Below are 24492 nucleotides of genomic sequence, written 5' to 3'. Positions count from 1 at the left end.
TCCTTTTTTAGTAGATGGAAACATTGAGAAAACTTGTTCATATAAAAAATTACACAGAAATAGAACTTTGCTACATCACTGTTGCTTAATGCTTTGAATGCCTTTTGACTTATTTACTAAAATTCACACTGATTTATCATCAAAATTTTTTCAGTTTTATTAAAGGCAAAGAATTAGGAGCCACCCGGCTTGGAAAAGGATTAGTTATCCACTCAGAGAGTCATTCACTTTTTCAGTTACTGGGAAGTACACAGAAAAGGCTTTTACAATATTATAAATTATCTATTAATAATCCAGACTATTATTTCACTTAGAGGCACCTTGTTTAACCAGATATAGTTTTTAAATTGTTGTTATAGTTTTAAAATAGCAACATATTGTTTGCTAATGCCTTCCACTTTTGCTGAGACAATCTTTTTTGATATAGTGTTTTTTTATTATCATGTGCTTTGAATATAGTTTCATCAAACCTTGGAACTATAAGTTTGTTTTATTAAATGTATGTTAAAATATCTGCCATATAATCTATTTGGCAAAGTTAATCCTCACTGTAAAACCACTCAGTCAGATAGTTCTTACTGTCCGTTGTGACAAACATCTGATGTTTTTGTCAATTCAACCAAACATGCTAATGAGGATCTCAAGGACTATTATAAATACCACTGGAAAAAAATTATAGAACCCATCTTGCGGGATAGATAATAAAAGCAGAAAAGTCAGGATTAAAATGCTGCAGAACTAATGTAATTAATTCATCCATTTTATAATGTTATAAAAACAAGATCATAAATCAATATGCAGTTTCTCTTTACTGAATTTGCAATCTGGCAATGTAATATGTATGCAAAAGGACATTTATGAAATGAACCTGGTAAATGTGTATGATGTGTCTGTGTATCAAACATCGGTTTTCTGCTTTGGAAAATAATTAAATGAGTCAAATATAAAGATGAGAAATAACTCCACTAATTTTATGAGACAGCATGACCACACTTTTTCCTTATATGTTAACTGAGAGAGAAAGCTAAACACCACTAAAAACTAATTAGTCTAGAAGTTATGATACAATTTTTTTTTTTTTTTTTTTTTTTTGCTGTTAGGAGGTGGAAAATACTAAACATTTTTTATGTTGAAATACGACGTGAGCTGAGGACTGCCTGGGGAACCCAGTTTTGATGCCCCACTGGTCTGAAGGGACCCAGAGCAGGGTAGAGGGACTCTCCAGGGCCTGATGGGGGGACGGTACCAGATCTCATGGAAGACGTCGGCCAGTAGCAGCTTTGAGTGAGGTGGCTGAGCCTCCGAGCTGGAGGAATGGGAGGCAGCAAGGGTGTGGAGGCTGGAGCCTGGCCCCTGAGGACAGGTAGAGCCTGGCCCAGCATCTCCTCCCCCAATTCCCTCTGCAGGGTTTCTTTTGCTCCTTGATTATCTTCTGCATATCTTCTTTTCTTAACAATGACTCTAAACTTCCTGCCTTCATCTCTCCCTGTTTTCCTCATACTGGGTGTTCTCAGTTCAGTTTGCGGTTTTCTGTCAGTCTGCAGCTTCAGTGGCTGGCCAGCTGCCCATGAACTTGGTCCAGAGCCTGGAACCCATTCTTTTTTTTTAACATCTTTATTGGAGTATAATTGCTTTACAATGGTATGTTAGTTTCTGCTTTATCACAAAGTGAATCAGTTGTACATACACATATGTCCCCATATCTCTTCCCTCTTGCGTCTCCCTCCCTCCCAGCCTCCCTATCCCACCCTTCTAGGTGGTCACAAAGCACCGAGCTGATCTCCCTGTGCTATGTGGCGGCTTCCCACTAGCTATCTGTTTTACGTTTGGTAGCGTATATATGTTGGAACCCATTCTTATTCTCTTCCACTGCGCCACTCCAGAGAGGGATTCACCTTACATGGGCGGCTGTCTCCCAGCAGATTCAGAGTCTTAGAGACCTCTCTGCTCCCGCCACCCTTCTTCAGAAGGTACGAGTGTCTCCCACGGCCCCCAGGCCCCCAACCTCCCAGATCAGTGCAGCCGTGTGCTCTGCAGGCTTAGCTCACCCACACGACTTCTCCCTTACAAATACAAATTGCATCGTATGGTCCAGTTATACATGAGCTCTGACACGTGGCCAGGTTTCCTTTTCTTTTCTCCTTCTCCTCCTCGTCTTCCCCCTGCCCCTCCCCTGCCACCCATGTCCTCCTCCTCCTTCCCCTCCCCTTTCCTTCCTTCTTCTTCTTCTTCTTCTTCTTCATCATCCAGTCCCTAGGGCCCTGACTGGCCTCTGTGGTCTCACCCCCGGCCCTTTATACTGTAGTCCAGAGCCTGTAAACCAGAGGCCAAGTGCCCAAAATTGGCCTGCAGACATCTTTGTGCCCACAGAATACTGATCCTCACGGTATTTACATTGATTAAAAATTCATCACCAATCTTTGAAAATATGGAATCTCACCTTAAAATCAAAACTTCTTCTGTCTTTTGAAGAATCAGATTTGCCAACATTGGGCCACATCCCGTCAGCAGGAGCTAAGCACCAGCCGCTCTTTAGGCAGGGCACAGTCTCCACCACCCCTCGCCGTGCCCGAGAGGCTGACCCCAAGGTCAGCAGTGCTATGCGGTGCCGCGGCTCCTCCCAGGGCCTGCTGTCCTCTGCTCACCACCCAGCCTCTATAGCATTCGTGTTTACAACCTTTGATTCCAGACATAGTGAAGAGATTTGCTGCTCCTGGAATTTATCCTGTGACTGTGCTCATCTCCAGGCCCTTGCCTATGCTGTCTTTCTTCCTGCTTGAATCTTCATTTTCCCCTCTTCACCTGGCTGGCTCCCACCCATCCTCTTAGACGTCGCTTCAGCAGAAAGCCTGCCTTGGTCCTCTGGTATTGGGTTAACTGCCCTCCCCGAGTCCTTTCATCCTGCTGTGAACTCATCTCTATCACTCTGTATTATCAGGTCTGTCTTCTCCCCCACCAGATTTAGGGCATCTTTACGGTAAGGACATGTCTTGTTGACCTTCAGGCCAGGGGCTGGCAAACTATGGTCCACAGGGGAAATCTAGCCTGTGGCCTGTTTGTGTACAGCCCTCATGCTAGGCATGGTTTTTACATTTTTCAAGAGTGGCAAAAAACAAAACAGTATACGTGAGAGAGACTGTATATGGCCTGCAAAGCCTAAAATATTCATTATCGGAACCTTTACAGAAAAGGTTTGTTGATCCCTGCTCTAGCTTACCATCTGGCACCACTTATGTATTGAATAAATGTTAATGAATAGACATCTAGTGTCCTATACCTGGTATCCTTAGTAATACACATGTACTTGAGATTCTAAATTGAGTAGAGAGATAAGGATATTGTATAGCTTATCAATATATGGTTACTTAAGCTCATTTTTTTACCTGTGCCACTGGGAGCATACCCCACTGCACTTCCCTTCCCCATATAAGTGCTGCTCCTCACAGGAGACATTTGTATCTGTCTGTCTCTCATATATATATATATATGATCGGAGAGAGAAGGAGAGATTAAGAAACAGCACATTTTATTAAATGACATGATTTAGCCCTTGCCCACCTCTCTGACAAACTGTACCACATTCATCAACTTACATTATTTATACTAGCCAGCTTTCTGTTTCTCTCACACCCAGCCATCCCAAGTCTGTTCTAGCCACAGGAGCTTTACACTTCCTGTTCCCTCTGCATGGAGTGCTCTTCCTCCAGATCACTGTACAGCTCGCTTTTCTTCAACATTCAGGTTACAGATCAAGCATCATCTAGTCAGAGAAGCTTCCCTCCATCACATAGCCCTGTTTTATCTTCTTCAAAGCACAGTTCACCATCTGAAGTTTTCTTATTTCTTTGTTTATTTATTTATCCTCTCTCTCTCAATTTCTTTCCCCACAAAGAATGTAAGCTTTATTAAAGTAGGCCCATAGTTTGCCTTGCTTAGTTGCTATATTCCCAGCACTTAGACCTGTGTCTCGCATGTGACACATTCTCAAGAATAGATTCTAAAAAATTCAATTAGTTAGGAAAAACTAAGTGCATGATATTCATGTCAGCTTCTTTTCTGCAAAGCTATTCAAGGACTGAACCTGAGAGTCAAGCCTCTGACTCAAGAAAAATGAAAACGTCATGTGGCCAAGGTCCATTGTGTTAAAGCCTGGCTGATTTTTGAAGTGTGAGTCTTGTCACTGGAGAAAACAGGTGTCTTTGAGAATAAGCCACACATGCAGATGTGAGACAAGGCCATGTCCCACTTGGCAGGAAATCCTGAGAGCCCAGGTTACAGAACAGCAGGAATGAGGTTCCGGGGGGAAGCTCTGAATTAAAGAGCAGTGCTGGCTGGCAGCCTGGCAGGCTGCTCATTATCAGGACAAACATCAAACCCACTAGCAGATAGACAGCATTAAATGAAATGAAAAGGGGTGGTAACGTTTGCTGGTCAGCTAGGGCATGAAGCATTCTCAGACCCCTTAAAGGCATGTGGGGTAAGGGGAGGGGAGAGGGGGGAGGGGGGCTACTTTGATCGTTGACTTAGGGTCACCCCTCCCTCCAGGGCTGACTCCAATTCAAACCCTGGGTCTCCTTTGTTAAAATAGAAAAATGATTCTGCCTAACTGAAAACTCTCTTGTTCTCATTGTTCTCCAGAAACAAATTTCTGAGAAAAATATTTTTCCAATAGAAAATCTGTAAAGGTGGGTAAGAGTATATAGAATCTCATTCAAGGAATAGAGAGTTGTAGTCAGTTGGTACTCCTTTAACTGACTTTTGGATATTTAGCACCAAAGAGAGTATAGCTTAATTGAGAAAACACGCCATCACTTGACTTTTTAGCTCATTTTTTGTCATTACTGTTTCTGTCTGTTTCATTCCATCCTTAATATACATCAGTAACTATTCTCTTGGGCATCTAGCTAAAGTTTGCCTATTCGGCAAGGGACCCAGCAGCAGAAATAAACAGTAACCTTTGTGGATACAGAAATGGGTTTGATATAATGACACATCCCCCTCGGATACAGGCATGGCAAGCAGCTCTTGTGAGTGGAAATTGAACAAGGACTCATAGGTAGCTCTAGGCAGATCCTTTCATGCAGGTCGGCCTAACTGGCACTCTGTACTCTCAGAACTGGATGAGGTAGAGAAGATTATGTCTTGTGGACAGTAAGTCAGTGTTACCAAGACCAGGCCTGAGAGACATGGCGTAGAAACCGACCAGAAGAGAGAACTCAGTCGGAACTGGTCAGTTTCATCTTGGTTTCTAAGCCTCATTCGTTCATTCCATTAATTTTTATGTGTGGTTATTCTCTTCTAGGCACAAGATCAAGCTCTGCAGTAGGGAGGAGAATCAGCCCCTGTTCCTCCGGGGCTCCCAGTTGGACGGGTCTAGAAACATGATGGGTTGGAGCATGGGAAGTACTGTGCTGAGAGCAGGTGACAAACAGGTCTGTCTCTGGCCTCTTTGGCTTCTTTCTTCCTTCAAGGCGGACACTGGTCTCCTGGCCTTTTTAAAAATTTATTTATTTATTTGGTTGCATCCGGTCTTAGTTGTGGCAGGCAAGCTCCTTAGTTGCGGCTCATGGGATCCTTAGTTGCAGCAATGGGCTCCTTAGTTGTGGTTCCAGGGCTCCTTAGTTGCGGTTCGCCGTCTCCCTAGTTGTGGCATGTGAACTCTTAGTCACAGCACGCATGTGGGATCTAGTTCCCCGACTGGGGATCGAACTCGGGCCCCCTGCATTGGGAGCATGGAGTCTTACCCACTGCGCCACCAGGGAAGTCCCCTCTCCTGGCCTTTCTGACTCTGCTTTACAGACCTCCCAACACCACTCCTTCCTTTCTGTGTTCAATAAGGGGGAGGCTAGACCCAGGGACATGGATATGAGTAAGCAGTTCCTGTCCTCTGGGAACTCCAGCTGCTGGAGAAGGCAGGCAATGTGGCAAATAATTCAGTACGAAGTCAGGCCTTGATGCCAGTCTCTGCTGGGCATGTCCATGCCTCCTGGGAGCTTAAAAAATCCAGATGTCTAGGCCTCACCCCTAGTCCCTGATTCCATAGGTTGGGGAGAAGTTGAGGAAATTGTTTTTCAGTCTGCTCTGGTGATTCCAGTGTGCAGTCAGGTCTGGGAGGAGGTCCTGAACAAGCAGAGCTAGCAGAGGGGCTGGGTAGGGGAAAGCTATGGGCCCTCCGAGACTTCACAGAGGAATTGAACTTTCCACCAGGTATGGTTTTGATGAAGGAAGAACATCAGTGGGATACAGGATCATGTGATACCGTGCACAGGGAGATGAATGTCTGGGCTGTTGAGGAAACTGGGCGTGTCAGGAGTGAAGGAAGGAGTGATTAAAGCTGGAACTGGGCTAGAGAGAAGGGGTTGCCTGAGAAGGTTATTCAGCAAAGGGCTAAATACGGTTTGGCTTTGATTCTGTAGGAAAGGCAGTGATGTGATCACTCTGAGTTCAGGATCACAGCACTGGTGGCAGTACGGCAAAGAGTCTAGAACTGTGGAACTAGACGTACAGCAACTGTCTTTACTATCTATTTCTGTGTAACAAACTACCCCAAGCCTACTGGCTGAACACAAGAGTCATTTCTTTTATATATATATATATATATATATACATATATATATATATATATATATATATATGTATATATATGTATATATATTTTAGTGCTTTTCTATTTTTTTGTAATTTATTTATTTTATTTATTTATTTTTGGCTGCACTGGGTCTTGGTTGCTGTGCATGGACTTTCTCTAGTTGTGGAGAGCGGGGGCTACTCTTCGTTGCAGTGCACGGGCTTCTCATTGTGGTGGCTTCTCTTGCTGCGGAGCACAGGCTCTGGAGCACAGGCTCTTGAGCGCAGGCTCAGTAGTTGTGGCACACGGGCTCAGTAGTTGTGGCACACGGGCTTAGTTGCTCCACGGCATGTGGGATCTTCCCGGACCAGGGCTCGAACCCGTGTCTCCTGCATTGGCAGGCGGATTCGTTAACCACTGCACCACCAGGGAAGTCCACAAGAGTCATTTCTTTCACTCCTGTTACTGTGGGTCAGGAATCCAGGCAGAGTTGGGCTGGACAGATCTGCTCCACTGGTACTGGCTACACTTCAGCTGGTGGTTGAACTTGGCTGGAAGGTCTAAGAAGGCTTTGTTCTGCTGTCTGGCCCTTCAGTACTCCTCAGCCCCCTTCCCAGTGGAGAGAGGCCTTTCTTTCTCCAGTGGGAGGGTGGTAGCTTGGAATTCTTCACAAGACAGTGGTTTCAGGAGAATGGCTTCTGGAGGGAGCATTCCAAGTGGCAAAGGTAGGAAATGTAGATCTCTGAAGCCCAGCCTGGGAACTTACTTTTGCTGCATTCATCGACTGAAACAGGTCCCAGTGCCGGCTCAAATTCAAGGGGAGGGAAAGTAGACTCCACCTGCACTCCCCATGCAGGAGAGTCAAGATCATATTGCATATGAGCATGGGGGATGGGAGACATTGGTGCAGCTACCTTGGTAAACACTATCTACCATAGGGACTAGTTGGGCTACTGCAATCTTTCAGATGAGAGATCAGGACGCCTGAAACATAGCAGGAACAATAGTGATGGAAAAGTATGTCACGGAGAGATGTTTCAGAGGTAGAATTTATATGACCTGTTTCCTGAGTGGATTGAGTGAAGAGGAAGGAATGATTCCTGAATTCCTGGTCTACATAAGTGGTCCCATCCACTGAGTAAAGGAGAGATCTGTGCACATTTGATGCGTGTGAGTCTGGCAAGAGCTGAGGTTGCTCTGTGACATGCTGACTTTTAGGGCCCTCCAGATGGAGAAGTCAAGTAGGCGTTTGGAGCTCAGGAGAGAGAAACAGCTTAAAGATGCAAGAAGTCCCTGGAGTTGAAACCTTAGGAGTGGAGAAGTCTGATGTACCTACATTTCCCTTTTTTATCTTCATCAACTTTATTAATGTCAAGGGCAGCTTCATCCCTTTGATTGGATGTGTCTTTTTCTCAACACAAAGTAAATGTGAAAACACATCTCTCTTGGGGGCAAAACAACACAAGCCAAAAGCACCAGCCAAAAGCACAAGCCAAAGAAGGAGGAGGAGGAGTAGCGAGTCTCCCCTTCAAAGTGAATCAGAGGCCTCTGCTTCCTCCCTCCCCCTGCTGTGGCTTCGTAGAAGTGGCTCTTCTGCAATTAGCCATCATTTCTATTCCCCCTTCTCCCATCCCAACGAACAAAATCAGAAGCATGAACGAGGTCTCAACTTAGCAATTGGGAAAAACACTGTAAAAGTTACTTTTTAAGAACATTTAAAAATATCTCCTCCTCTGAGGCTTCCAGAGGAAGAAACTCATTTAAAACATAAATAATAGAAGCATTTCCTTTTGGCTTTTTTGTTTGTTTGTTTATTCATTTTACTCCTGACATAATTAAAGTTTCTAAGGTCTAATTTTAAAGATCAACTTCTATTCTCAGATGGTAGGGAGACCATGTCCAGAAACAAAAGCATCTTGACCAAAAATGACCGTACAAATAGGCCCCCTGTGAGGAAGGGAGAGCTTCTGAGGATTGCATTTTTTCAGGTTATACTTAGTCTGTGGAACACATATATTCAAAAAAAAGCAAAAACAAAACATCTCTTGTAATTGAATCTCAGTAGTTTGATATCGTATTTAGCATGGCTTTTATGATAAAATGGAAATTTCTGTCCTGGGGAAAAAACAAACATTGATTGCCAGAAGGAGTTATTTAAGGAAGTCATAAAATACCAGCCAGGTTTTGGGTAAAGATGATAGAATAAAGCCAGGTCATAGAAACTTCCCCCTTCCTAATATCTGACCACATAAGTAAAAAAATAGTAAAATCACCAAAAAGGAAAGCAGGAAGTGGTACTATTTAAAGTGGTACTCTTTCATGTCCCAACTTAAAAAAAAAAGTTCCTAAGAAAGAATTCAGAGTTATTGGCAAGACTCTGTATGGGTCTTAGTACCACTTCTATCTCACCTCAAAAGTGTACTGGGGAAAGATCAACTGTTTAAAAAATCTTGAGAATTTTTTTCTCAGATCTCAAACACTGAGGTGAGTGAGCTACCTGGAGGAAACATCAAGGAAAATCCTCAAGGGAATGAGCTTCAGTTCCCAGTCATTGCAGCCTTCTAGAATATCCTCTAATGCACAGAACAAAATCCAGGAATTTCCGTTGTTTAGGGCTCTCTACTAAATTTGGGGATTTATTAGAGCATTTTATCTTTTTTTTTTTTTTTTTTAGTTAATTAATTTATTTTTGGCTGCGTTGGGTCTTCGTTGCTGCACACGGGCTTTCTCTAGTTGAGGTGAGAGGGGGCTATTCTTCGTTGTTGTGCATGGGCTTCTCAGTGTGGTGGCTTCTCTTGTTGTGGAGCACAGGCTCTAGGGCTAAGTAGTTGTGGCTCAAGGGCTTAGCTGCTCCACGGCATGTGGGATCTTCCTGGACCAGGGCTCAAACCTGTGTCCCCTGCATTGGCAGGTGGATTCTTAACTACTGCGCCACCAGGGAAGTCCCATATTAAATGAAAGGCAGTGAACCAGGACATTTCACAAAATCTTGAAGGAGATTTTTCTTTCTTCTCCCCTCTCCTCCCAAACCCTATGGTTGTAGAAAGAACAACAGGACACATTACTCCAGCTCCCAAACTATAGCCGGAAAAGAAGATAATCAGATGTCATATGAAGGTAAAATGGTGTCAAAGAGAATTCTTCCATCCTAAACTGGAGCAAGTGAAAAGTAGGGATAATACTGCCCACATGAGCATTAGCAAGATGAAAACAAATATCATAGCAACTGTTCAAACGTACAATCTCATCATCTTTAAAATAGGGCTAATACTAGTACCTACCTCACAGGATTGTTATGAGAATTGGAGGGTTAATAAATAGAACGTGCATAGAACAGGGTCTGGCACATAGGAAATCACTCACTAACTGTAAACAGTAAAAATAATGGTTTCACTGGAGGGTGTTTTGCTAAGTGAAATAAGGCAAACAGAGAAAGACAAATACCACGTGGTATCACTTATGTGTGGAATCTAAAAAGAAAAAATTTAAAAAGTTGAACTCATAGAAACAGAGAGTAGAAAAGTAGTCGCTAGGTGCTGAGGAGTAGGTAGGAGAAATAGGGAGAGGTTGGTAAAAGGGTAGAAACTTTCAGTTACAAGGTGAATAAGGGTCTGAGGATCTAATATGAAACATTGATAACACTGTATTGTATAACTGAAATTTGCTACTAGAGTTGAACTTAAATGTTCGCACTAAAAAAGACAGAAAAATATATATATACATATATGGTGATGGATGTGTTAATTAACTTGATGGGGGAATCTTTTCACAAAGTATATGTATATCAAGTCATTATGTTATACACTTTAAATATCTTACAATTTTATCTGTCAATTAGACCTCAACAAAACTGAAAAAATAATGGTTTTATTAAAATAACACAGAAAATGGCAAGATTATTATTGCAAGTCAAAGACTGATCAAGAAATAGTCTGCAAAAGAGGATATCCCAAGGAAAAGAAGATTACTGGAGAGTACTTTACTCTAAAGATCTTAATAATGTGAATTCCATAAACTAAGTGCTTGACAACAGATTTTTAAAAATAGAATAAAATGAAAAAGGAGAGAGAACCAAAACAACAGGATTACATAACTAATAACTAAATTGGAACTATCAAGGATTAGAAAAGACACACTGAAAACTGAATTGCCGACATAGAAGAAGGGCTTGAGTGAGTGGAGAGGAGTCAGAGATAAAAGCAATTCAAGAAGGACTAATTGATATAAATAATCAATAAATATGGCCCCACATAAAATAAATTATGTGCCAGGAAGTAGAGAATAAATGACATGGAAACAAATGAAACAAAAAATCACAGCCTAAAATGTAACTAAAGAAAAACTTCCCTGAGATAAGCAGGAAAGATGCAGATTGAAAGAACCCACCATGTTCCAGGAAAAATGGGCATAGAATGATATGGGATATTAGGATTTGCTGAATACAGGTTGTTAATTTATATAGTTTAAAAAAAGAAGATAAAAGATCTCTTCATGTGCCAGGCAGAAAAAGCAAGATACCCACAAAGAAAAACATCTGGCTGACCTCAGATGTTTCCACAGCAAAATCCAATGCCACAATACAATGGCACAATGACTAAAGTTCAAGGGAAGAGAAGGTTTGACCCAATAATTTTAAACCAGCCAAATCATCCTTCAAGTATGGAGACCATATGTGGAAATGCTCAAATGAGAATTATAGCACACACGAGCTTTTCTAGGGAGAAAAGAAGAACAATAAAACAACTCAACTCTAAAATCGAGGCAACAAATTCACAAAGGAGAGTCCACAGTAAAAGAACTAGATGGTCATTTAGAGATGGAAGTCAGTGGAGCAGTATCTATAAAGTTTTGAGCAAAAGAAAGTGCAACATATGAGTCTTCTATGTAGTCAAGCAGTCTTTCGAGTATCTGAGCAAAGAACCTAACTGACAACGAAATCAAGGCAACCAAGACATTAAAAAAACAAAAAAAAAAGCAAAAAAACCCAAAAAAACCCCTGAGGAATGAAAAAACTGAGGACTGGTGGTCCTTTTATTGTGGGAATTATAGTGACAGAGCCAGATATAAGATTTATAAACCTTGGAAAAGTAAAAATAATATCACTAACAAAATCTGAATTTCAAGTTGCAGAGGAGTGAAGAAGGCTGAGAACATTAAGCAGAGTGTTATCTGAGACTCATTATAGCCCTGAGGCTAAGAATAAAATAATAGGCGCCATGTTTCCCCATGCTTCAAAGTTTGCTGCTGCCCCTTTTGCAGAATTTTTGGAGGGAGTGGCCAAAACCAGGTTCTTTTGTCCCTTAGTCCATCACTCTCCTGCAGAGTATGAAAGAGTGAATGTGGAAGGAGAAAGAGAAAACATCTCTGGAGAAAGTTGCTGCAGTGCTGTGGCATCTTCCCACTGAGATCACCCCAGGTTTAGTGAGAATGTCTTCACTTTTAGAGCTTGAATGTGTTACTAGGTTGAAAGGACACAGTAGTGGACTCAGGCCTATGAACTCTAAAGGCAAGAGGCTGCAGCATGCTCTCAACCCATGGAAGCAGAACCTGGAGAAGGAGGGCTGCCCTGGGGGGGAGGGGGGACTCCCACCATTGGCAGGGCAGGCTCTCAAGAGTTTTTCCATAGAGCAGGCATGGGCCCTATGGGAGAAAACCAGCATGGAATGTAGACTTTGCCCAAGGGTCTTGGTCCAAGAGGGCCACCAGGAGGGCAATTGGGCTCCCACAACGAGAATGTATATGAGGCCCACCTCTGGATGCTGGGTTTCAGTGTTGGAGTCATAACTAGCCAGGCTAGAGGAAAGGCATCATCCACATCACAGAAATTTTTTTTTTTATTATCTGTATTGGAGTATAATTACTTCACAATGTTGTGTTAGTTTCTGCTGTATAACAAAGTGAATCAGCTATACATATACATATATCCCCATATCCCTTCCCTCTTGCATCTCCCTCCCACCCTCCCTATCCCACTCCTCTAGGTGGTCACAAAGCACCGAGCTGGTCTCCCTGTGCTATGCGGCTGCTTCCCACTAGCTATCTATTTTACGTTTGGTAGTGTATATGTGTCAATGCCACTCTCTCACTTCGTCCCAGCTTACCCTTCCCTCTCCCTGTGTCCTCAAGTCCATTCTCTACATCTGTGTCTTTATTCCTGTCCTGCCCCTAGGTTCTTCAGAACCTTTTTTTTTTTTTTTTTTAGATTCCATATATATGCGTTAGCATACGGTATTTGTTTTTCTATTTCTGACTTACTTCACTCTGTATGACAGACTCTAGGTCCATCCACCTCACTACAAATAACTCAATTTCGTTTCTTTTTATGGCTGAGTAATATTCCATTGTATATAGGTGCCACATCTTCTTTATCCATTCATCTGTCAATGGACACTTAGGTTGCTTCCATGTCCTGGCTTTTGTAAATAGAGCTGCAATGAACATTGCACATCACAGAAATTTAAGATGAAGTTTCCCAGTTTCCCAAACTCCAAGAAACCCATAGAAGTCTCTAGATGTCACAAAAGTACCAGCCAAGTAAGACTTTTTCCTCTATTCCTTTTCCTCCTATGCTCAGCTGTGGACAGGTCAGCTAGAAGATGGGTGAGCAGGAGAGAAGGGTAGAAGAGAAGCTGAGCAGGAGAGAAGAAACCCACCATTAACCCCGACACCCTTATGTCATAGGACTTGATAAAGGAGTAAATCTCCTTGATTTGTCATTGCTGCTACCTGACCAATGCTCCTTTCTCCGTAAGGACTCCCAGCTCCTTTAGCAAATGTCATCAGTTGTACTACCCATTAATCCTCCTTGTAGCACTGCTGCCCAGTCTTTGTGCTCATTCCCTTCTGATCATTCATTCGTTGAAATGTTAGCATTTGCATTTACTGCCTGTCTCTGCAGTCATCATGCTTGGTGACCTAAACATCTAGGTAGACTTCTCATCCCAAAGCACGGCCTCTTGGCTTCTTGATCTCCTCTCCTCTCACGAGCTTTTCCTCTGTCACATTTCAGCCATTACTTGTAGTCACACCACTTCCAACATCTTGATTCAAATTTCCCATTCTACCACCACCTCTTACCTTTCTAGCACGCTTCCTCGAGGGTCAATTCTTTGACTCTCTAAGGACTGCTAGTCATGAACTCTACTTCTTGACTTTCATTTTTATCTATCATGAATTCCATGGTTCATCATTATGACAACTCACTTGCTTAACCGCTCAACTCTCTCCCCCGTCTTCCTCTGCCATACTCACCTAATCTGGTGACATTTCACCTGCAACTAAGCTGCTAAATGTAACTAGAGAAAAAAGCAACCACACTCAGTGCTCTTGCTCTCGAAGCCTTCTCCATGATTCTGGTCAGTTCCTTTGCCCAGCCTCCTGGATAACTATTTCAACCTTCTTCCCAAAGCCCCACGCCCCACTCCCATCCCTTTTTCAGTCTAAGTTAATGATCTTGCTTTTTTAAAATGTAGGAAAATAGAAGTGATCAGAATAGAACATCCTTATTGTCTACTACCAGCTCTGCATGGCTACTAATACCTATACATACATAGTGTGTCTTCCCTTCTTTCTCAAAGGATAAACTCTCTCTGCTTCTGCCTAAGGCCTATTTCTCTACTTGTGCCCTGAATTCCGAACCCTCTCTCCTACTCATATACTTTGCTCCTGTAATTATCATCTCTCCTTCAATAACAATTTTCCCCTCTACTGAACCATTCCCAGCACCATTTAAACATACCACAATATCTCTCATAGAAAAAATAACTCTTCCTGGACCCTGCATCCTCCTCCAATTATAACTTTATTTATCTGCTCTTCTAAAGGCAAAAACATCTTTAAAGTGTTTTCTATATTTACATGTTCTCTCTTTTTAAAATATTTATTTATTTATTTTTGGCTGTGTTGGGTCTTTGTTGCTGAGCGCGGGCTTTCTCTAGTTGCGGAGAGCAGGGGCTACTCTTCGTTGTGGTGTGCGGGCTTCTCATTGCAGTGGCTTCTCTTTTTGCGGAGCACGAGCTCTAGGTGCACGGGCTTCAGTAGTTGTGGCACGCGGGCTCTAGAGCGCAGGCTCAGTAGTGTGGCTTGCGGGCTCAGTAGTTGTGGCTTGCCGGCTCAGTAGTTGTGGCATGCAGGCTCAGTAGTTGTGGCACATAGGCTTAGCTGCTCGGCAGCATGTGGGATCTTCCCGGACCAGGGATCGAACCCGTGTCCCTTGCATTGGCAGGCGGATTCTTAACCACTGCGCCACCAGGGAAGTCCTACATGTTCTCTTAAACAGATCTAATTACCAACACTCAACTGAGACTACTTGTGTCAACATCGCTGATGACTTTCATGTTAAATCGAACGGTCAACACCAAATCCTCATTTTACTAGATCCCTCAGTGCATCTAATGCAGCAGTTTAGTCCCTCCTTCCTGAAATGCTTTCCTACTTGGTTTCTGAGACTCTACACTCTCCTGGTTTTCCTCTTACCTCACTGCCCGCTCTGTCTCTGTCTTCTTAGCTTGATCCTCCTTTTCTTCACCACCTCTACATGTTGGAGTGTCCCGAGGTGTAGTTCTAAGATCTTTGCTCTCTTCTCCCTGCGTTTACTTCGCTAGATAATCTCATCAAGTTCCATGGCTTTAAAAAAACTCTCGATAAACCAACTATTTCCAAATTTACCTCCTCAGCCCATACCTCTTTTCTGATCTCCAGTTTTGAAAATGCAACTGTTTTCTCTATACTGGCAACTCAAGCGTCCCATAGATATCGCAAACATGGATTTTTCAAAACAATTCTTTATTTACTTTCCCCCACAAATCTGGTCCCACCTGGAGACACCCCTTCTCTCCCACTTTCATAAATGGCACACCATTCACGTCACTGTTTAGGTCGAAAACCAAGACATCTTTCTCAATTCCCCTCTTTCTTTTATATCCCGTTACGGGTTGACTTGTGTTTCCCCCCCATTCACTGCCCTCCTTCTCCCCTCAAGAGAGATGTTGAAAGTCTAACTACTACAAGTACCTCGTATTGGGGAGGGGAAATTTCCACCTCTACCCCTCTTGTGTTCTTGTGGCTGGACTACTAATAAAATTGACACAAGACATTAACAAGAGAAAAAGAAACAAATTGTAATTCCTGCGCACACAGGTCTCATAGAAATGGGACCTAAGAAGTGGCGGAAGCAGGCAGCGTTTATACTTTTTAGACAAAGAAATAATACATTTGTGAGGAATTGACAAGACAAAGAAACTTTGAGTGGTTAATTAGTGAAGAATCTAAACTGAGTTTGGGCTTGGGAGAGTAAATTAAAGGAATAACAAGGTTTGTTTATACAGGGTTCTCTGTGCCAGTTCCCCATCTCTGGCAATAAGGGTGTCCTTCTACCTCCAGATACAGGGAGAGCACCTTTCACATGAGAGATTTATTTCCTGCTTTCAGGGAGGCAGAGAGGCAGGTCAAAGTGTCCCTCTTATACCACTTGTTTCTTAAGTAACTTTAATTTAAAATAATATGCCACTGAAGCACATTTGGGGGCAGCCTGCCCTGGGCACCAACACTCAGAATGTGACTTTATTTGGAAATTGGTTCCTTGCAGATGTGCTTAATTAAGATGAGGTCATACTGGAGTAGGGTGGACCCTAATCCAATATGACTGGTGTCCTTGTAAGAAGACAGCCATGTGGAGACAGACACAGGGGAAAAATCATGTGACAGTGAAGGCAGAGATTGGAGTGATGCAACTGCAAGCCAAGGAGTGCCAAAGATTTCTGGCAAACCACCAGAAGCTAGGAAGAGGCAAAGAAGGATTCCCTTACCGGTTTCAGAGGGACACCTTGATTTCAGATGTCTAGCCTCCATCCAATACTGGGAGATGATCAATTTCTGTTGTTAAGCCATCCAGCTTATAGTACTTTGCTGCTACAGCCCTGGGACACTAATACACACCCCACGGTCCACCCACCAGCAGGTCTTCTTGGCTCTACTTTCAAAAGATAGACTGAATCTGGCACCTCTGACCTCTATCACCATGCTCCAGCCCATGCCTTGGTCCTCTGCCTTCTAGACTACTGCAGTAAACTGATAACTAGCCTCCCTGCTTCTACCCTTGCCCAAGCCCACCACAGACTATTTTCCATATTTCAGTTAGCGTACTCTTTTCAAAAAGCAAACCAGGTCATGTCACTCCCTTGCTCAAGACCTTCCAATGGCTTCTCATTACATATGGAAAAAAATCTAAATGCCTTACCCACACTTATAAGGCTCTGCCTCATCTGGCCTCCAGCTTCTTCTCATCTCCCGCCCCTTCCCCCATTGCTCACTCAGGTCCCACCACATTGGCCTCCTTGCTGTTCCTATTATACCCGAGGCGGCTCTAGCCTTAGGGCATCTACACTTGCAATTCTCTCTGCCTGGAATACTCTTTCCCCATATATTTTCATGGTTCACTTCTTCATCACATTCAGGTTCCTTCTCTTTCCCACAGAGAAGCTCTCTATGCCTATCTGATCTTAATTAGCCCCCTAACACTTTACCTTGCTTTGTTTCTCTTCCTAGCACACACCTCCACCTGAAATTATATTTATTAACTGCAGTGTTGAATTGCTAGGGCCTGAACACAGTCTTGCATGTGGTCAGTGGTCAGTGAACGAATGAATAGATGAATGAATTCCAGTCTTGTGCCCAAATTCAAATATAAAGTTAAAAAAAGGGCTCTCATGCCATCATTCCTAATTAAAGTTTTCCTAAGTTTAGAGGGAACTTTTAAGAATGATTATCTCTTGTGGTTGAGGAAACATTTGCCTGAAGTTTGGAATTTCTTCAAATTCTCGTCAATTCCTCTTTGTTCTGTTAAATACAAGTAAAATTACATTAAATATCTCTTATTTTAATAACACAAGTAGCACAATCTCAGTTTCTATATAACAAAAAGAGCAGTATTTGAACTGGTCACCAATATGGATGAGACTTACATGGGGGGAAGGATTTGGGGGAGATTTTTGGGGTTTGTTTTCTTTTTATATTTTTAGTTATCTAGGTATTACTTGAATGTTTATAATTAGTATATATAATTCAAATAAGATGATATGATCATTAGTCTTCAAAAAAAACTTCCCAACAAGGTTTTAATGACAGTGTGTCACAAAATCAAGATGTAAAACAGTAAGGTTTGTGCTTGAACAAGCTAACATAAGCACCTGCAGTCTTAAGGAGGAAACATAGGGATGGTTTAATTTTATAGGATGTAGAAGAATCAGAAATTACTTTTTTCACTCAGACCCATATTTTACAGCCAGGCAAGCTGGGACTGTCTTTGACTATTAAGCACATAGATATATAGCATTATGAAGTTGGAAAAATTTTCCTAGAATTCTGTGAATTTAAATCCCATGCATTTCCAAAGAGACTTTATTATTTTTTCTTATTTTATTTTAAAAGTTTTATACAATTTTTAAAGGTTACACTCCATGTACGGTCATTACAAGGCATCGGCTATATTCCCCACGATGTACAATACATCTGTGAGCCTATCTTACACCCAATAGTTTGTACCTCCCAAGCCCCCAGCCCTTTCTCGCCTTCCCCACAATTGGTAACCACTGGTTTGTTCTCTATATCTGCGAACCTACTTCTTTTTTGTTGTATTCACTAGTTTGTTGCATTTATTTTAGATTCCACATATAAGCGATATCATACAATATCGAAAGAGACTTTAAAATCTGCCTTTTGGAACTCTGTTCCCATAAAGATGGTTTGGATTTGACTTCTTCTCAGACACAGTCTTCTTGGGGAGAGGCCTTTGGAGGGACACAAGGCGCTCTTGGAGCCACGTGGAGGTTTAATGCCTCTGCTTGGTGGTTGTTTGGGAAGCTCCAGCAGGAACTGGGGGTTAAGGAATGGGGAGAGGAGAGGGAGAAGAAGAGGCTTCCAGGCAGAATCAACAGTGGGAGTGAAGAAATGAAGCCCTAGAAGCTTATGGTCTATTCCAGGAACGCCAAATAATCTCAGCCTGTGTGGGTAGCGCAGGGAATGGGAGAGAAGAAAGAGAGATGAAGCTGGACGGGTGGCAGGGCCACAGCAGGAGGGGTCCTGAACGTGGAACCAGAGAGCTTACGTTTTGTTCTGGAGGCCATGAGCACACCCTAAAGAGAGAATGATACAAGATCTAGGTTTCAGAAAGAGCACTCTGGTAACCGAATGGGGGGGCAAACGTTGACTTTTTCCCTTCTTAGGGTTTTCAGCTGGGTCTGGTTATTAAACGGACATCAGACAGGAGAAAGCCTACAAATTGATATTGTTCTACGTGACAAGGGAGCCCTCAAATGGAACAAAGACCCAAAGAAATGGCAGAAGCTACAGGCTTTTATAGTAGCTTGTAAAAGAGAGGCAATCGTGGAAAAGTAACTCAAGTATGTGGGAGGCTAAGGGGAGATCAGAATTGTTTTCACAAGGTCTGTTTGTTTAGAATTCTCTGGGTCTCAGCTTCTCGCCTTGATGATAAGAATGTTAATTTCTTTTTGTGTAGGGAGGACATCTGTCATGTAGGCATTTCACCTCCTGCCTTCAGGAATAAAATGGAGGGTCAGAGTGCTTTTCTTGCATCTGCTCTTTCTCAAATGCCCCTAACCCCAAATAATCAATATGCTAAAGTGGTATATTTGGGGGTGACATTCTCCGGCCTCCGTCAGCTGCATGGAGAAGGGATGAGGCCCGAAGGAGACCAGATGCAGGGCAAACTGGTTAGGCGGCTGCTGCAATGATGCAGGGAAGACAGGATGAGGTCCAGAGCTTAGGGCCACGGAGGTGAGAAAGGTAGGAGGTGATGTGAGATGTGAGACTGCAAAAGTATCAATAGAAGTGATTGGATATGGCAGAGGTGGGGAGTAGATTAGAAAGAAAGGAATCAAAAGATGGCCCTGAGATTTGCAGCTTGAACGATATGTCAGCAGGCCTGACCTAAGAATTTTATAAAATGATCCAATAGTTACTATATAAGGAATGAGTTCCTGGTACATAAAATCTGTAAATGTTCTTTTCCTGCATGAAAAGTTTCACGTTTTTCGAGACCTGTTACTCCCAATATACAGATGGGAAACCCGGCTGGGGAGAATGTCCTTGCTAGCTATTCCTGGGCAGTGTGGTCTTATTCCAGGTGCCACCTCTCAGCCCCAACTAGGAGGGCCGCTTCAGGAAACATCCACGGAACTCCAGAGGCAAGTATTGTGCAGCAATCCTCTCAAGCATTCATAGAAACTTCAAGTTGCAGGTTTCTTTTGTAAACTTTTCAGTGACACCGTTGAGATTCAGCTAAGCCATGCGGTGCCCCTAAGTTTCTAAGCCAAGTTGTGAAATGTGAACTGTTAGTCTCTATTCCCCATGAAGAGACTGTTATCAGTAAAAACAGATGTGGTAGTTGCAACATTTAGATGAAATACCAGTTTCTGCTAAAAGGCACCTGGAATCACTATTCCTTTTGATTCTGGAAGTGCACACCAGTGAGGAGGCTTTGCTGTAATTTCTCAGGGGACTTGGCATGAGCGAGTAAGTGTTCCATGTGGAAGATTTAAGAAGAACCTCCCAACTCCTGGAGCCCCTTTCTCAGAGCAGAGAAATCAACCAAGGCTCTGCACCAACCTTGACTATGTTTGAGTATTATGGCCAGTCCCTATCTGATTTTTTTCAAAGTGGCCTCAAAGTGAGGTTTATCCAGACAGACTAACCTGATCTCCAAGAATTCCATGGTCTTCGGAGGGTCAGCTCTGGCGGCCTGATCTTTGCTCCTGTGATTCTTTCTATCTGGAAACTCACCTTTCCCTTCTCACTGCCTATTTGGATCCTTCTCAACTTCAAAACCCGTCTCATAAACTCCATTTCTTGTGAAAACTTCTCCGCTTGGAATTTATCCATTTCTTCCCTGGACTTATTAGAGTTGTGTGTATATGCCCAAGATAGCATTTACTAGTGTGTCCTGCTACCAAGAATTACCAGGGGGTAACTGGACTTGAAGCACTGAAGGGAGGGACTATGAATTCACTTCCATTTAGGAACTTCTGTACCCCACGCCATTCCTCTCCACAGCGTCCAACATAGTGCCTTGCAAAACGACAACTATTTGTTGAGACCTTAGTCTGATTTTACATGCAAAAGCTCATGTAATTCTCAAAACAATTCAAGGAAGTAGATGCTGTTTTTATCTTCATTGTACATACTCTTTGATCCAGCAATTCCATTCATAAGAATGTATCCTATATCTATCTTTGCACATATGAAACTGATTCACGTACAAGGTTATTCATTCCAGCACTAATTGTAATGAAGAGTGGACATTTAACCAGAGGACGGATTAAACAAAATATGGCAAATATATACAGTGGAATACTCCCATGGGTATTGAGACGACTTTGGCAGCTCTGCATGATCTAGTATGTAAAGGTCTCCAAGATGTATTTTCATTTATTTATTTATTTGTTATTTATTTATCTATTAAACTCTTTTATTTTGCGCTGATCAGGCTTTCACAGAGAGGTGTTGATGTACACTCACTTTAACATTAACTCTATTCAACAGATTTCCTGGGCAGTTTCACTACAGTTTGGCTGTACTTCTAATTGTTCAATGAAATATCCACCTGAATATACCATAAATACCTCAAAATCTAACATGCCAAGAATGGCTTCATTTCTTCAGCACTGAAAACTACTCCTTCTCACCTGGTCTCTGTCTCTGTGAACAGCTTGACCCTTCCATTTATATTTCTAAAAGAAAAAAAATTATATAGGTGTTATATATATTAGTTTTTCTGTAAAAAATAATGTATTTTTGCATATATTTGTTGATCTGTGCATAGATTATCTCTGAAAGGATATACAAGAAGCTGACGACACTTGTTCTCTCTGGGGAGAGGAACTCAGAGCCAGGCTGCCTGAGGTCAATACCCTTTTGGTCTGACATGGCCCTCACACCTCCACCTGGGGGTCATCCATCCTCAATGTACTGATATCTCCCCACCTTGAACTGGAACCACACCACTACTCATGGTGGCTTCAAGTGCTTTATTTTTACATCTAATAGAGGTTGCGCTAGAGAAATTCGTGTGAGAGAATCATTCTGTAATTTAGCAAAATGCTAGAATTCCTCCTTTTGAAATAAAACCTAAAACACTGAGACTATGCAGCCGCATATTAAACCACAAAGGCAGTGGTACGTTCTGTATTCATAGAAACTTCTAAGGTAATCATAGGACAGTGTTTAATTATGATCTGCGCAGGCCTGAACCTCTTGGATGTCTGTGGAAAGTGAAAGGAACCCCTTTTGTGCACCCCTGGGTCCCTTCCTGCCTGCCTCCATGTTTCCTCTTGTGCTCAAGGGCTGGTGTCCATGAAGCTTTCCTCTGCAGGCACTCCAGCTGAGCTGTCAGCCTCCTGGGCTTTAATGCATAGTGATGGCTGCTATTTTTGTTATTTTCCATCTCTTTGATGTCGTTCCATTGTCCCTCCTGGCGGTTGCCCTTTTCTGGTCTTTAGTATTTTAATTAATGTTGTTTAATGGTACTCGGCCCCCTGAGGCTTTTAAAGGGGTGAATTCAATGGCACAGACTCAATGAATGAATTCTCCAGTCTTCTGCTCACTTGTTACCCAGAACTTCACACCCAGGGGCACACCCAATCATTTCCAAGGCATCAATAATTCCAAAAGAGAGTTCTTTTAGGAAGAAAGGCCTGACAAATGACTAACTTTTATTTCGTGGTTCCAGTTAATTCAGTGATGCCTCATTAGTGACATCCATGGAACATAGGTTAACCAAATGCAGCCTAGTAGCCATGATGCCTTCCAGGGAGAGTCACATTCAGCCGTATCCATCGGTGGCCCGGTGTCGCATCTTTTTCCCTTCAAAGAACACACATGTGACACACCGTGTTGCACACTACAGGTTCCGTTCACCTGCTGCCCTCCCTCCTCATGGTGATGAGGGTGTTCCTTCAGCATCTGTGGGTCAGCTCTCCTCTGCAGAACCTGCTCCCTGTCCTGACCTCTTGGAGTTACCGTGGTGTCATCGGAGCCTCTGGCCTAACGGGGCTTCACGTCTCGGGGTCCCCTGGGATTTCTCCCCGTCCTCAGCCTGAGTGGCCTCTCCTTCTGCTTTTTTTTTTTTTTAACATCTTTATTGGAGTATAATTGCTTTACAATGGTGTGTTAGTTTCTGCTTTATAACAAAGTGAATCAGTTATACGTATACATATATCCCCATATCTCTTCCCTCTTGCGTCTCCCTCCCTCCCACCCTCCCTATCCCACCCCTCTAGGTGGTCACGAAGCACCGAGCTGATCTCCCTGTGCTATGTGGCTGCTTCCCACTAGCTATCTATTTTACGTTTGGTAGCGTATATATGTCCATGCCACTCTCTCACTTTGTCACAGCTTACCCTTCCCCCTCCCTATATCCTCAAGTCCATTCTCTAGTAGGTCTGTCTCCTTCTGCTTTGATTCCACCTCAAATTTGTCATCTCTTTTCTTTAGACTGTACCCAATCCCACGCTCCTTTGTCTCTTCCCAGCTATCCCCTCGGTTCAGGCTTGAGTGGCCCCGCAGCTAAACTATTACAATCAGTGGTTCCCTGGTCCAGCCCCTCCCTATAAATATCCCCCAACCCGAAATCCTGTACTGTTGATACCGAGCAGGGCCCTGTGGGGCTCCTGGGCACAAAAGCCTTTCTGTGTCCCCCATTTCTTGATTACAGAAAATAGGCTTCATTCAGCCTCCATGACCTTCCCTGGGTTCCAACGGGCAGATTCAAGCACTTGTTAATTAGGGAAGGGAGGGGATGTGAGACCAGGGAGAAACAAACAGTCAAGAGGAACAATAGTGCAGCCTTGGGGCAGGGTCCTGGTGCCCCTCCAAGGGATACACACAACAGTATCTCCGAGCTGTTTTGCAGATGCTGAAACCCCCACCAGGTGGGAGAAGTTAGCCGTTAATGACGGTGTGCTGCCCACAAGCACGCAGACCCCAGACGGGTTGGAACCAGAAGGTTGATGATGCTGACACCCGGTTACCTCACCACCAACCAGTCAGAAGAAGGTCCATGAGCTGATCACACCCTCTTTGAACCATTACTATAAACTTCTCACTACCCTCTCTAAGCTGGGACACACAGTTTTGAGGGCATTAGCCCGCTGTGGCCCCCTTTGCCTGGCGAAGCAATAAAGCTATTCTTTTCTACTTCACCCAAAACTCTGTCTCTGAGATTTAATTTGGTGTCGGGGTACAGAGGCCAGATTCGGCTTCACTGTTCCTATTACCCAGAAGATAAATGCTTGCTGAGCAAATGAACACTGCCATGAAAACTACTACTATGGAAAGTCATTGATTCTGTGGAAATAAACACAGATAGCCCGAATGGAACCAAGCAAAGGCTATTTTTTTCTGAACTTGCCGCCGTAGGGGAATCAGCCTCATCCCTTGCGTTTGGCAGAGACTCAAAGGCAGGCAGAGGAGTAGATATCTTTAGAGTGGGCAAAAGGGAAGGCTTCAGGTGTGCCCTGAGGGGAGGCTGTTGGCGTGGGGATGCAGGAGATGGGCTAACTAGCAGCGTGGCATCCTCTGTGATCAGTTAGGGGTTCATATAGGGCCTTCCCCAGTTGGTACTAAGTTGGAAGTGGAGGCAAAAATGAAAGAAGCTGTCAGTTATTGCTCAAGTCTTGAGCATCTGGGGCTGGTTATTACAGAGGTCGCGGTGTACTTTTCTGGACTGGTTGCTACAGGTTGTGAGTCAGAGCTGTTTTGGTATAGGGTCTGGCCATTGCCTCTTTGTACATTCAGTCTCTCAATTCTGAAAGGCACCTTTTCCTCCCATATTTCAACATATCTGAAATTAGGTTATGTCTGATATTTTACAACATGGCGTTATTAAATTGACACAGTTTTTTCTTTCTTTG

General features: G+C 43.1%; 1 protein-coding gene across 8 annotated transcripts in view; it reads left to right on the top strand.

Annotated features, from left to right (window-relative positions):
• The window catches only part of MTHFS (methenyltetrahydrofolate synthetase), a 305315-nt gene that overhangs the window by 202271 nt on the left and 78552 nt on the right, over positions 1 to 24492 (top strand). For 4 of the 8 annotated variants that reach the window (XR_009699487.1, XR_009699486.1, XM_061181708.1 and 1 more), the window contains exon 5: positions 5303 to 5432. The exons of the other annotated variants lie outside the window; for them this stretch is intronic. Coding sequence is in view for 2 of the 4 variants with exons in the window: in XM_061181708.1 (XP_061037691.1) it covers positions 5303 to 5432 (130 nt within the window). In the remaining 2 variants the exon portion in view is untranslated. The remainder of the gene's footprint in view (positions 1 to 5302; positions 5433 to 24492) is intronic. 8 annotated transcript variants of the gene reach the window in all.

The sequence above is a fragment of the Eubalaena glacialis genome, chromosome 2, assembly GCF_028564815.1.
Source record: "Eubalaena glacialis isolate mEubGla1 chromosome 2, mEubGla1.1.hap2.+ XY, whole genome shotgun sequence".
Taxonomy (NCBI): domain Eukaryota; kingdom Metazoa; phylum Chordata; class Mammalia; order Artiodactyla; family Balaenidae; genus Eubalaena; species Eubalaena glacialis.
The sequence above is the reverse complement of the archived record's forward strand: the minus strand, read 5'-3'. Positions and strand labels throughout refer to the sequence as shown.